The 14,061-nt window shown below is 47.1% G+C and overlaps 1 protein-coding gene across 1 annotated transcript in view; it reads right to left on the bottom strand.

Moving 5' to 3' along the window:
- The window catches only part of RAMP2 (receptor activity modifying protein 2), a 21,962-nt gene that overhangs the window by 1,892 nt on the left and 6,009 nt on the right, over window positions 1-14,061 (bottom strand). Inside the window, exon 2 of the mRNA XM_006156064.3 lies at window positions 8,496-8,547. Coding sequence (XP_006156126.1) covers window positions 8,496-8,547 — 52 coding nt within the window. The remainder of the gene's footprint in view (window positions 1-8,495; window positions 8,548-14,061) is intronic.

The following is a 14,061-nucleotide window of genomic DNA, read 5'->3' as shown; positions in this document are numbered from 1 at the left end:
GGCGCCCGCGGCTCCCTCCGCCTCACCGGCGTTGGCCCACCCTCTGTCCTAGCGCACCCTGCGGGGCTGGACAGCTCCCCTCGTAACCCCAGGACCGGGATATGTTTCCTGGGCTCGGCTGCGTGGCGCCCAGGACTCTCCCGGGTCTTCCAGATCCGCTCCCCAGACTCTAGTCGCCCCCCTCTGTTTCGGGACAGGAGGTGGGTGGCAAGCTGCTCTCCCGGACCCGGAGAAGAGGGAGGGGGCTGGGAGCTCCAATGGCCTCTCAACTCCTCAGTATCTAAGGCAGCGGGTTGGGGACGTCCTGGGCGGTGGGGGAAGGGGCGCCTGGAGCTGCGCCCTGCAGCTCGGAGTTCCTTTTCCCTGGGAGCACGTTGATGTCCGCCTGCCTGCCAAAACGCAAAACCCGGGAGTGGGGGAAGGAGAGGAGGGGAAACCAAGGTTTAAATACCCTCCCTTCGGGGCACCACCTGGGGCCTAGACCCACTAATTTGATGGGGGGTGGGGGCTAGGGAGTGCAGTTACAAAGTAAGAACCATATATTCCTAAGAAGAAGGTGGCCACAACTTCAGGACCAAGGCTGTGAGAAAGGAGAGACGGTGTAGGACTGCCCTGTGTGACTTCATGGATGCGGTAGGAATGTTACTGTCGCCATCTCACAGAGAGAGAAACTAAACTTCAGGGAAGAGCCAGGTCTGGACTCCAAAAGCTCTGAGCCCTAATTCCCTCTTCCCACATCTCAGCTGTACAGCCTCCCCGGACCCACTCACCTTAACAGCCCCGCGGCTTCTCACGTAGAAGAGGGACAGTTTTGAAACTGATGAGGACATAGGAAGGATCTTCAAGAAGTTCATAGAAACTGCTTATTATGGAAATATGGATCGTGAAAGGATTTTTGTACTGAAATAAACTCATACTTTAATTTTTCCATGAACCTTCGGAAATTCTCTTATATGTGAAGAGGTCTTATACTCACTCAGCAAATGCAGTGTCCTTTCCTAAATGACTTGCCTAAGGTCACACCGCTGGGAAGCAGCGAGGCTGAGCCTGGACCTCAGAGACACCGACTTCTGTGGTACCACAGCTGCCTCTGTGTCTGGGCCGGAGCTTCATTACCCTGAAGCCGCCAAGGAGCCCAGGAGTCGATTTGGCCATGACGTTCAACTCGCAGACACACAGCTGTCAGCACCAAACTTTCCTAATTACTCCCAGACACTGACCCTTCGACTCCGCTGCTGCTGTTGTTGTTGTCCCAGTTTACTGATTGCTGCCCACTGCAAATTCTTGTTCATGATCTCTCTTAAAATCTTCATCCTGGGATCTCAGGCTCTTGAATCATGGCCACATGATCCTCCTCCATCACTAGGGTCAAGAGGCTGCTTTAGCAAGGCTTCCAGTGGGAGAGGGGAGGTGGCCACTTGACATGAGTCCCCAGACCCTCCTGGTAAGGATCATTCCTGAAGGCCAGCAGTTAGCATAATGGCTATGTCGCTGAACTCCCATGCAGTCGATCACAGTTCGAGTTCCGGACTCGGTGACTTAAACTCAGAACCAGGTGCATGTGCGTGCCCAAGATCCCTAGAGGAGAATGGAGGAGAAGGGACTGTGGCATGGCCATCCTCCCCGGGTGGGGGGGTGATTTCTCACTTTCTGTCTCTGTCTCTCTAGTGAGTGCACACGCCCTATAGCAAAAATCTCTCTCAAAAAAAGAGAGAGATAGAGAGAGACATGCCAGGTGAGTGTATGTGCACATCCAAAATCTCAAAAAGAAAGAGGATGGGGAACCAGCAGTTAGCGTAATGGCTATGTCGCTGGACTCCCACGTAGTCGACCACGGTTTGTGTCCTGGACCCGGTGGCTTAAAACTCACGCCGGGTGCATGTGCGTGCGTGCCCAAGATCCCGAGAGGAGAATGGAGGAGAAGGGATTGCAGCGTGACCATCCCCCCGGGGGGTGATTTCTCGCTTTCTGTCTCTATGTCTCTCTCTGTCTGTCTGGCGAGCGCATGCGCCCTACAGTGAAAAATCTCTCAAAAAAAAAAAAAAAAAAAAAAAAAAAAGAAAGAGGATGGAGGAAAGAGGATTGCAGCATGGTCATGCCCCATGGGGAGTGCTTTCTCACGTACGCTCTCTCTCCAGCAAGCACGCATCCTCTCTGACAAATTTTTCATAAAAGAAGTATGGTCAAGAGGGAGGTTTCTGGGTGATAAGATGGGTGGAGGGAGGTAAGAGAGGCAAAACAAGCCATTTCCAATGGGCTGGGCCAGAAGCACATGAGTCCATGGTGGGCTAGGGCTGGGGTCCAGGCCAAGGATAAAGTTGACAAGAGTAAATGTCGGATTTAAAACAGGGTAGCATAGTATAATAGATTTTAAAAATAGAATGGGGGGCAAGTGATTGCATAGTGGTTTTGTTACTGGTTGCTGGACTCCCACATAGCCGACTGCCGTTCAAGTTCCAGACCTGGTGGCTTGAAAATCACACTGGGCACATGTGTGGATGCACACGCATGCCCAAGATTCTAAGAGGAGAATGGAGGAGAAGGGATTGTGGTGTGGCCATCCACTCTGGGGGGGTGATTTCTCACTGTCCCTCTCACTGTGTCTGTCTCCCTTTCTTCCCCCTCTCCCAAGCACATGTGCCCTAAGGCAAAAACCTCTTTAAAAAAGAAAGGTTTTTTTTTTTGAGAGGTTTTCACTATAGAGTGCTTGCGCTCGCCAAATAGACAGAGAGAGATAGAGAGACAAAGCGAGAAATCACCTCCCTTCTCCTCCATTCTCCTCTCGGGATCTTGGGCACACACGTACACGCACCCGGCGTGAGTTTTAAGCCACCGGGTCCGGGACACAAACCACGGTTGACTATGTGGGAGTCCAGCGACATAGCGTAATACGCTAATTGCTGGCCCCAAGATTTTTTTTAAAAAAAAAGAATAGTTTAGGATTCTGCAGGTAGATTCTGCCTTTGTCTTGCTGTGTGCCTTGGGCAGGTCACTTCACATTTCTGAAGCTCAACATTTTCATATGTGAAACAGCTTATAGTCAGAAAATACAGGTAACTTATTTTCACCCTAGGGTTGGGGTTCAGTTTGCATTGCGATGTAGAGATCTCTCATGGAGAGCTTACTACAGTCATTTCTTTGCTTGGGAGGCAAGAACATCTGAGAATTTTCTCCTCCTCTTGATTTTCCTCTTTCCACTTTTTCAAACCAGTTGGATGTTTGGATGTTTCTAATGACCCCTGAGAGCATCATGGTAACCCGAAGGTTTGCTTTGGGGGTTCTTTTGGCTGAGTGGGGATTGGAGACCTCACCTTTCTTTTCCAAGTAACCATAGGAGACAAATCCATGATCTATAACAATGAAACTAGGAGGGGCTTCATTAGAAACAGAAATGGGTTCCCCAGTTTTCCACTCCTGAGATCCTTTACTTTCCCTTTCTAAGCAAAATAAATAAATAAAACCATTTCCTGGCATGGTTTTCAAGCCATCAGAGCTGAGGTTGGAACCATGGCTGGTCATCTGAGATCCAGTACCTCTGCGAAGTGCTTACCTGCTGCTCTATCAGGCTGGTCAATATCCCTATTATTCAGTGACTTTTAAAACCTTAATATGTCTTAGATATCCTTCTATGATACTATGTGTACATACGCCTTTTTTTTTTTTTTTTTTTTTTGAGAGGTTTTTGCTATAGGGCACATACGCTCACCAGAAAGACAGAGAGAGACAGAGAGACAGAAAGTGAGAAATCACTCCCAGGGGTGATGGCCATGCCGCAATCTCTTCTCCTCCATTCTCCTCTCGGGATCTTGGGCAGGGACGCACAGGGGCCCGTCGGGAGTTTAAGCCCCTGGGTCGGGGACTTGAATCGCAGTCGACTACGTGGGAGTCCAGCCACGCAGCCATTACGCCATCTGCTGGTCCCGCTTCTTTCCTCTTAACTGTAGTATTGTATTTACTCTTTTTTCTTTCTTTCTTATTCCAGTAGAGGCTACTCTTTAAAGTCCTTAAACACTCCCTATTTCTCTGTCCCCCATCTTACTCCCACCACCCCGTGTTGAGGAAGAGAGGCATCTGGTTCTGGCTCGGCTAGCTATTATCCTGAGATTTCTCATCCCAACATAGATTCATCCTACCATGTAAAGTTCTCTTCTTGTTACAAAGCAAGGGCTATCCTGCCTAGAGTGGGAAAAGAGATGACTCGGCCCTTAGACAAAATGTCATTTCTAACCTTCAACCTCCCCCAAATCCAGAACAGCACATGAGCAAGTAAAAAGCATTGGAGAAGGGGTGCTCGTACAAAGTGACGCTAGCAGAGCATCCTGCAGTCAACGTCTCTGTGGTACAGAGACGATAACAAATGTTGACCTCCTCCTCAACTGTCTGCAAAATAAAGAGCAGAGCACAAGAGATGATGCGCAGAAGAGTCAGGGTCAGGGGAGCCAGAAGTCCGCGCTAGCATGGCTGACTCTGTCAAACCAAAGGGAAGAGAGAGACTTCTTCAGAGGGAGGGCAGCAGCAGGGAGAACTAGAAGAACTGTAGCCAGGGAACCAGCTGACTGGGGGAGGGAAGGCAAAGGAATAGGGGCACAACTACGCCATCTCTCTCCGGCCTTCTCGTCTCAACTGATGGCACTCCTGGTATAAGGAACCTGTCCAGCCCTCAGAGGGAAGAATGGTTATTTGAGAATACCTTGGCTGGTAACAAGTGGAGAAAACCATCAAGCCATACTCATCAACTGCCAAGGACTTAACAGTAGCTACTGCTTATTGAACACTTACTATGTGCTGCATAGTGTGTTCTCTGACAGATGTGCTGAGCATTTTACGTGCCTCCTTTAAGCCTTATCACCAGACTATCAGAATTATCTTCTTCAGGAGCAGAGTTTAAAGGTCCCAGAGCTGGTAATTGACAGAGCAAAATTTGATCCCGGGATAGCTTGATGCTAAAGTTTATGCCTTGGGACCAGCAGGTGGCATGGTAGTTAACTCCCACATGGCCAGCCACAGTTCAAGTCCTGGACCCAGCAGCTTCAAACTCACATTGGGCACATGTGCATGCCCAAAGTTCGAGAGAAGAATGGAGGAGAAGGGATCGTGGCTTGGCCATCCCCCTGGGGGAGGTGATTTCTCACTTTCTGTCTCTCTGTCTCTTTGTATCTCTCCAGCAAGGGCAAGCACCCTACCGCAAAACTCTCTCTAAAAAAAAAAGTGCCCAGAGTATATGCACACAACCTCCTCCCACGTCTCTCCCTGGCCCAGGCTGGCCCATGACATCACATCTTAGAGGCTGTTTTTCTGAAAAGAACCCAGGCCAGATTTACAAGAATGACGCTCAGACAGCGTGACTGAGAAGGACCATGGCCAAGTGACCACAGCACACGCCCAGCAGTGCTGAGAACACAGCTAGTCCCTCAGCACCTGGAGCTGACTCATCGTTGCTGATTGAACCCAATGCCAGATGCCAGGATTGCTTTCTCCCTCCCAATTCCTCATGGCTGCTCAATGAAACCTTCCCAGGAACCTTCCCACCCTATCTCAGCACCCCAGGAAGCTGCATGTTGTATAACATGGGGTACTCATGTTCATTTACCAAGTTCTGAGCATGTCAGGCAGTATGATTAAAGCTTCATACAACTTATTTTATTTAAAACTCATAACTCCATTAAATTAGGCATCATAGCAACCTACCTTACAGGGAAGGAAACAGAGACTCAAAAGGTTAAGTAGCAGGGCCAGCAGGTGGCATGGAATTTAAGGCAACTCTATCCCACATGGCCAACTGCACAGTTTGAGTCCTAGACCTGGTGGCTTGAAAATCACACCAGGCACATGTAGGTGTGTGTCCAAAATCCTGAGAGAAGGGAGGAGAAGGGATCGTGGGGGGGCCATCCCCCCAGGGGATGATTTCTCTTTTTCTCTCTCTCTTTCTCTCTCTTTCTCTGGCATGCATACATACCCTGTGGCCAACTTTAAAAAGAAAAGAAAAGAAAAAGGTTAAGTAACTTGTCTAAGGTCATTCCACCATTGTAGCATTGCCAGATACCCAGGTCTGCTTGATGCCGAAGCCTGAGCACTTAACCTGCTCCACAGTACCAGATGGAAGCCAGCCTGTTAGTCAGAGTCAGGTAGAAAAGGATGAAGACTGGCCAGAAGGACAACCAGACAGGGCTTCTCATGGCAGATGGCCTTCTCTAATCAGTGCTGCCTCTCTCCTATGCTTCTGTCACCTGGAGACACTATTTTTTTCACAGCCTTTTTCACAAGACCTTAATGCACTAGACAGACAATGAAAAAGTCCATGACATCGTAAAAGACATCGCTTTCTAGATTATAATAATCCAGTATATGTTAGGCAAGTATGACACTAGCCGCACGTGTGTGTTTATGTGTGGTGTCTTTAAAGTGAACTTAAGTAACATCATCAAAGGCAATATCGGGCCAGGTGGTGGCACAGTAGTAACACACCTTGACCTAGGTGGGAAAGAGCCTGGGTTCATATTCTGGGACCTCTCTGAGCATGCCAAGCACACACACACATGCCCATGATCCAGGCTGGCTGAGACCGGGAGTAGATTAGGTCGCAAGGACTCTGTTGGGGTGCTTGTCTTTCCATCTCTCTCTGCCTCACTCAGAAGAAATAAATAAGTATACTATCTAAAAAGCACATGTTTTGGAGTCAAGGAGACTAGAGTTTGAATCCCGGGTTCATTCCTTATTGCGCTGTTCATTTAAATCGTCTGAGCCTCTTTTCTTATCTGCAAAATGGGACTGTTAGCTGTGTATCTCACTGAGCAGTAGAGATAATGCATGCACAGCTTTTGACCCATTGCCTGGTACTGGTAAACATGTGATATATGGAAGTTATTATCACAATATGTAGCACATATAGTTAGGACGACGATAGCTCCCAGGCATTCTGGAATCTTTCTGTTCTGTTTACTACATAACACTCCTTTTTTTTTTTTGAAAGGTTTTTGCCATAGGGTGCATGAACTCACCAGAGAGAGACAAGGGGAGACAGTGAGAGGGAAAGTGAGAAAATCACCCTGCAGGGGAGATGGCCCTACCACATTCCTTCTTCACACTCTTAGAATTTTGAGTATGCATGCACATGCCCCTGGCATAATTTTCAAGCCACTGGGTCTGAGACTCAGACCAAGGTCAGTCACATGGGAGTGCAGCTCCTTAGCCACCATGCCCCCTGCTGGTCCTCATAACACTTTTAAAGGACACAGACTTTGGAGTCAGACAGACCTGACTTGGGTTTGAATTCTAGCTCTTCTTACCAGCATTGGCCATAAGCAATGTTGGCAGTTTCTCTGAGCCTCAATGTTCTTCTTATAAATTGGGGTAACAGTACCTGCCTCCCTGACATGGTGCCAGGATTACATAGGAAATCACACCCAGCACCATGTCTAGTGATTACACAAACGCTAAAGGTAACTTGTTAATGTAGAAATAAATGTGATTTATTCTTGTTCCTTTACATACAGTAGCATGGATATAATTTGTAGATATATGTGTGGCCAGTTCTCTTGCTCCTTAAAGATTTCTGTAACTTGGCGTCCTATGCTAGCCACAGTGGGGCTTCAAGGGCCACAGCATCAGCAGCCTAGAGCCCTGCTGATAAGCCAGGGAAGAGAGAAGGGGAAGTGACAGAACCAAGGGGAACTCCCCTTTCCTGTCTGGCTAGGATTTGTTTGTCTTCCACACAGGCTGTTCCCTGCTGATATGGGGGTCTGTCGGAGTGCCCAGGTTTGATTCTCATCTCAAGTACCGAGGAAGCAAGGAGCTCCTTCACTTTTAGGAGCTGTTTTCCTCTGGAGTTGCAGACTAGAGTCCCAAACACATTCTCTTTCTGGCGCCACTGGTGAGAGTAGAAAGCCATGGAGAGGATCCAGATTCATGATGTCACAGCTAGAAGACCTCAGAGAAGGGAGAGATATAGTGGAATGGTTCAGAGCATGGGCCGGAGGTGGGAGTGGTCAGAATAAGCAGGCCCATGGGTGGTGCAGCAGTAACACAACTAGATCCATGTGGAAAGGCCCTCATTTCATGTCCTGGGCCTCCCTGTACATTCACACAAGTGCCCATGATTCGAACTGGACAAGCCTGGGGTGGATTGAGGTATAACGACCCTGTTAGGGTGCCTCTCTCTCATGAAGAAATAAATAAACTTTGGAAGGAAAGGGGGCGTGGCTCTATGGCATAGTGGTGATACCTGTTGACGAAAAGCTGGATACCACATGGTGACCGCACTTCACATCCCAGTCCAGCACACAATGGGTATGTGCACAAGTGCCCAAGATCTGACAGGCTGGAGGACTACAGGACAAGGGGTGACTATAACTAGACCACGAGGACGGTGCTCATTCTCTCTCCCTCTCCCTCTCTGTCACTCATTCATACACACACATGCTCTATCATGAATATAGGCAAAAACTGAAAAAGAAAAAAAAGAATGATTGGGCCCAAATACTGACCATACAACTTACCAGCTAGATGACCTGGGACAAGTGAAATCTCTCCAAGCCCCACTTTTCTCATCTGTAAAATAGGTAGAAGAATAGACTTGAAGGGGGACCAGCAGGTGGCGTGATGGTTAAGGCGCTGGACACTCCCACATGACTGATCACAGTTCAAGTCCCAGACCTGACAGCTTGCTTTCTCACTTTCCCTCTCTCTCTGTATATCTCTCTGGTCAAATTAAAATAAATGAATGAATAAATAAAATAAAATAAAATGAAATAATTCTTTAAAAATAAAAAAAGAATAGCCTTGAAGGACCAAGAGGTGGTGTGGTGATTAAGGTGCTGGACTCTCACATGGCCAATCACAGTTCGAGTCCTGGACCTGGTGGCTTGCTTTCTCACGTTCCCTCTCCCTTTCTGTATCTCTCTAGTGGGTGCATGTGTCCTATAGGAAATAAAAAATAATAAATAAAATAAAAAAACAAATAATAATGATAATAATAAACATGAATAATATTTTTTTAAAAGAATATCTTTGGTGTCATATGAAATGAGATGATTCATGTAAAGTACTTATGACTATGACAGACACATCAGGAGTGTTCAGTATTTGAAGCCACTGTCATTTTTTTCTGTCATTTTATTTAATTTTTAAAAGGTTTTTAGCATAGGGTGCATTTGCTAGCTGGAGGGGAGAGACAGACAGTGAGAGAGGGAAAGTTAGAAGTCATCCCCCAGGGGGATGGCCATGCCGCAATGTCTTCTTGTCCATTATCCTCCTGGGATTTTGGGCACGTTCCTGGAGGGATTTTCAGGCCACCAGGTCCGGGACTCCAGCCGTGGCTGACCACGTGGGAGTCCAGTCTCTTAACCACTATGCTGCCTGTTGGCCCCTCTGCCATTTTGTTTTTACAGTTGAGGAGCCTGAGGGCCAGAAAGGAAGCACAGCTCATTAGCTAGCAACCCGACCAGAGCTACTTCCCAGGCAGGGCTGTGCCAAAGGTGTGTCCTGAGGGATCAAGGACCTGCATTAACTCTGCCCAGAGAGCAGAACGGGCAGCACCACCCTCACAGAGTGGCTAGAGTTTCTGGAGCATGTGCGAATCAAGGCAAGTCCCACCAAAGTAATCCCCAAAGGAGAAAATTCCTTCCTCCTGCTGAAAGTATTTATTATGTAATTAACAAAGGCTAAGGGAGTCCTTTCTGATATTTTGGCTCAGTGGCTCAGATTTTAAACTTACAATATTCATGAACAAGGGTTTATTGTGGGCCTGTTCTTACTTGCTGAATCGAATGCATTATTATGATCCCTAAGCAACTAGGGGTCAGAAGCTAAGTACCTAAGGCAGAGAGCTGAGTTTCTGAGATCAGAGGACAGAGTGTCCAGCAGCAAAGACACTTCAAAAATCAAGCCATGTTTCCAGGCTCCGTCAAGTCCAGACCTCAACTTGCTTTGGAGCTGCCTTTGCCTCTAAGTGTTCAGGGAGGGGTCTGGCACTTCAGCTGCCCCACCAAGGCCTGGGCAGCAGCCCCAGTTTCTAGCGACCTTCGTGCAGGCTTTTAGGTTGTGCTTTGCTTTGTTTTCTTGTTTATTTCCTCACCACAGGGAGGCCTTTCCCTGCTTCTGGGTGGGAACTGTGGGGAGGGAGGGTGGTTCACTCCCATCCCCACAGCTGTGTTTACACTTCCCTGTCAGGGACCGTCTGGAGCCCAACCTTTCCTCAGTCCTCTGTGTCCCCTCAGAGCATTGCTATTTGATATTCCTGTGGGCTTTACAAAGGAGGGGCAGAATGAGCCAAGGGGGTTACCTTTTAAAGGAGGCCCAGGTCAGAAGAGAAAAAGGAATAGTGTAGAAAGCTCAATTTGAATTCTGGGAAGCATCCTCCCCTTCTCTTTCTACCAGGGTCCTGAGGACCAGGCAGCAATGAAAGAACACGTAGAACTTGGCGGTCCCAGAAGGACTAGAACACGTGATGCCTCACTCCTAATCAGCGGGTCGAACGAACAAACTTGCTGTGATGAGGATGTGAGTGCCCTGAGCAGGCCATCTTCCCTAAGCCTTCACTGGGGCCAGTGGTCAGAGATACAGCATGTGCAAACCAAGGAGATTATGCTAAAATGCAAGAAAATTAAAAAGGATTTAAGAAAATCATCAAGTAAATAATGCTCTTCTTCTCTAGGGAGCAAGCTGAACTGGTATTAATCAGAATACTAGTGTTGCTGGAGCCTCAGCCAAGCCAGGAAGAATGGCCGCCAAGGCAAATCAGGCATCAGGTTTCAGAAATTAAACACATAATTTTATTTTTCCGCAATAGGGAACTTTCAGAAAAAAAGAACCAGCCCTATTAGGCTACTCGGCACACTTTGTCCAATTTCTTTCAGCCCCAGAGGCCTCCAATTTAAAAGCGAGATGAGCAAGTGGAAGCCAGGAGTGACACAGTTATTCCTTTCTCCCATTAAGGCCCAGGGGTGGGGCCAGGAGGAGTGGGGCAGGGGTGATGATTCTGTTTTTCAAAGGTCCAGTTGCTGACCACTGGCCAACAGTTTTTCTACGAATTTACAGGACACAGTCATGAAGAGCTGGAAAAGCAAAAGAGTTGTAGAGGAAAAGCTCTCCAAACAAAGGCTGGCAGATAGTGTCTTGTGGAAAATGGTCAACAGAGAAAAACTCTCGGGAGAAATTTTCCCATCACAATGAGGAGGAAACAGTTGGCAAACAAGTTTTCTTCCAAGAACCCTATGCTTATTAGTGAGGTAGACAGTTGTTTTTATAATCCTTCAGTGAATGAGAATTACTAACCCTGTGTTTAGCCCTATGCCAAGTATAGGAGTGGATATAACAGAGGTACAGCAGGCTTTCAAAAAGTTTATGGAAATTGCATAGTATGGGCCAGCCCATAGTGGGATGGTTAAGGTGGCTGGATTCCAAATAGCCTACTCATGGTTTGAGTCCTGGGACCACATGGCTCATAAAACACACTGGGTGTGTACATGGTGCCTGAAATCCCCAAAGGAGGGAGACATGGGGGACAAGGGATTGCAGTGTGACCATCTCCAACGGAGGAAAAAGGGGAGGATGCTTTTTCACTTTCTCTCTTTTTTCTCTCTGTCTCTCCAGTGAGCACGTGTCCTCTGGCCAAAAAAAAAGTATGAAAAAAATATCTATGGATTTCAAAAAATATTTCTGGCACCAAAATCAATTCATACATTAATTCCATTTTCCATGAACTTTAAAAAAAATAACTATTTATTCATTCGTGTATTTTAATTTGAGCAGAGAGAGACAGAAACAGGGAGAGAGAGAGAGAGGGTAAGTAAGAAAGTAAGCTACAAGGTCTGGGACTCAAATCATGGTAAGCCATGTGGGAATGTCAACCACCTTAACCACCACACCACGTGCTGACCCCCTTTCCATGAACTTTGTGAAGTCCCCTCTTACAGTATGGTAGTGACTATAAAGTGGTCAGAATGGAAGCCTTGGGGACATCCAGGAGAGCAGTAAGGCTAAGTGTTGGTAGAACTAGGACTGGGCTGCACATCTCTGGTCTACAACTTTGGCATAAATCCCTTCAACTTTTGTAACCAAACTCTTTGTTATCTCAAAATTTATTTGTATCTCTTCTCTTGCAACTTGGCATACTGTCCTAAGGCAATGTCCACTCCTCTGGCTCCAGTTACTGTCAATATGTTGATAGTTCCCAAATCTTTCACCAGTCTCTTTCCTAACATTCAAATCTTCAGAACATCTCTCGTTAGATTGTGCTCATTCTCTCTTTCAACAATTATTAGTGTAGTGCAATGGTTCTCAAACTTGGCTACACATTCTAATTACCTGAGATACTTTTAAAACTCTTAAAGCCCAGGCCATACCCTAGACCAATTAATCAGACTTTCTGGGTGTGGGAGGCAAGCATCAGTAGTTACTAAAGCTTCCCAGGTGATTTCAGTGTGAACAAAGCTTGAGAACCAGTTATCTAGAAGGCAGTGAGAAGAGAAAGGACTATCATTGCAGATTGCAAGTATAGAAGAATATTTCGTTTCGGGGGACCAGACAGTGCTGCAGCAGTAAAACACGATGCTCTGCAAGACTGACTCCACTGGGCAGTTTCCAAGCTTGCATGCAGAGACCTCCCTGAATACAACAGGTATGCATATACTCATGTCAGGGGCTGTCTGAAGCAGAGTTGGGGGTGGGTTGGGGGGTGACTTGTGGCATCACAACTCCTCTGGGATGCTATCTCTCTCTGTTTCTCTTAATCATGAAATAAACTTTAAAGAGTACGAAGAAGTGGAGAAAAAAGATTGGGGTATGACCATGCCCTGTTGAGGGGGCGCTTTCCATCTCTCGCTCTCTCTCTGGCAAGAGTATGTGTCTTCTGACAATAAAAAGAAAAAGAAAAGGAAAGAAAAATATTTGCCTTGATTTGGTAGTTAAATGGAGAAGAGCGAGGGACAAACTGCAAAATAAAATGTTATTTTTTTAGACAGATAGCAAGAAATCCCCTCTCCCCTTCCCCCCCAGGATGGCCATACCGAAATCCCTTCTTCTCCATTCTCCTCTAGGGATTTTGGGAACGCATGCACACGAACCCAGCGTGAGTTTCAAGCTGCTGGGTCCAGGACTCAAACCACAGTCAGCCATGTGGGAGCCCAGTGATGTAACCACTATACCATCTGTTCGTCCCAAGTCAAAAGTTTTTGATGTTAGGAAAAGTGCACTAAATCTGGGGTCCAGAGACCTGAATTTACGACTTCACAGAAAGAACTTTCATTTATGTAATCACAGATGTGATTTTGCAACCTTCTCATAATGAGGAACACTTGATAAGAATGTCTTTTAGGAGCTAACAAGTGGATGGTGGTTAAGTGCACTGGACTCCCACATGGCCAACCGTGGTTCGAGTCCTGGACCTGGTGGCTTGCTTTCTCACTTTCTCTCTCTCTCTGGTCAAATTAAAATAATAATGATGATGATGAATAAAATGTTTTTAAAAAATAAGTATCTATAGTCACTAGTGATGTTGGCCTTGATCACCCCATTATCGTGAGCCTGCCAGATTTCTCATCTGTAGTTTTTATTTTCTCTTTTGTAACGAATAAGTATCATGTGGAAAGGTATTTTGATACAAGGCTAAAATTTTGAATTTACGTGACTTGGAGAACTATTGATAGAAACAAGGAAATCCAGCGTAAATAAAGCAAGAACTTAGAGCTTATAGGTATCTGGGGGTACTGGTAGGTGTGCGGCAACCATTTCAAGAGGGTCTAGGTGGTGTCAAATGCTGACGCTGAGACATGGCTTACCACTAGCACATGGGAATGGTGCAAACTGCGGACAAGATCTTTGAGACGACACTACCGGCTCTACAAACGTTACCCCACAGCCCTTCCTATCTTCAGGCTCAGGTCGCACCACCTAGGGCTCTCGAGTCTAGGATAGTGCAGTCAAACAACGCCAAGTGCGAAGAAGAACGCTCCAGCGGCCCACCAGCGCGGTACCAGCGGCTCAATGCGCAGGCGCGGCCAAGGCGAGGGGCGGGGCCGCGCCGCGGGGGCGGGGTCGCGCCGCGCAGGCGTCCTCGCGGCGGGT

The sequence above is a fragment of the Tupaia chinensis genome, unplaced genomic scaffold (genome assembly GCF_000334495.1).
Source record: "Tupaia chinensis unplaced genomic scaffold, TupChi_1.0 Scaffold000477_2, whole genome shotgun sequence".
Lineage (NCBI taxonomy): Eukaryota > Metazoa > Chordata > Mammalia > Scandentia > Tupaiidae > Tupaia > Tupaia belangeri.
Note: the sequence above shows the minus strand (reverse complement) of the source record. Positions and strands in the feature narration are given on the sequence as shown.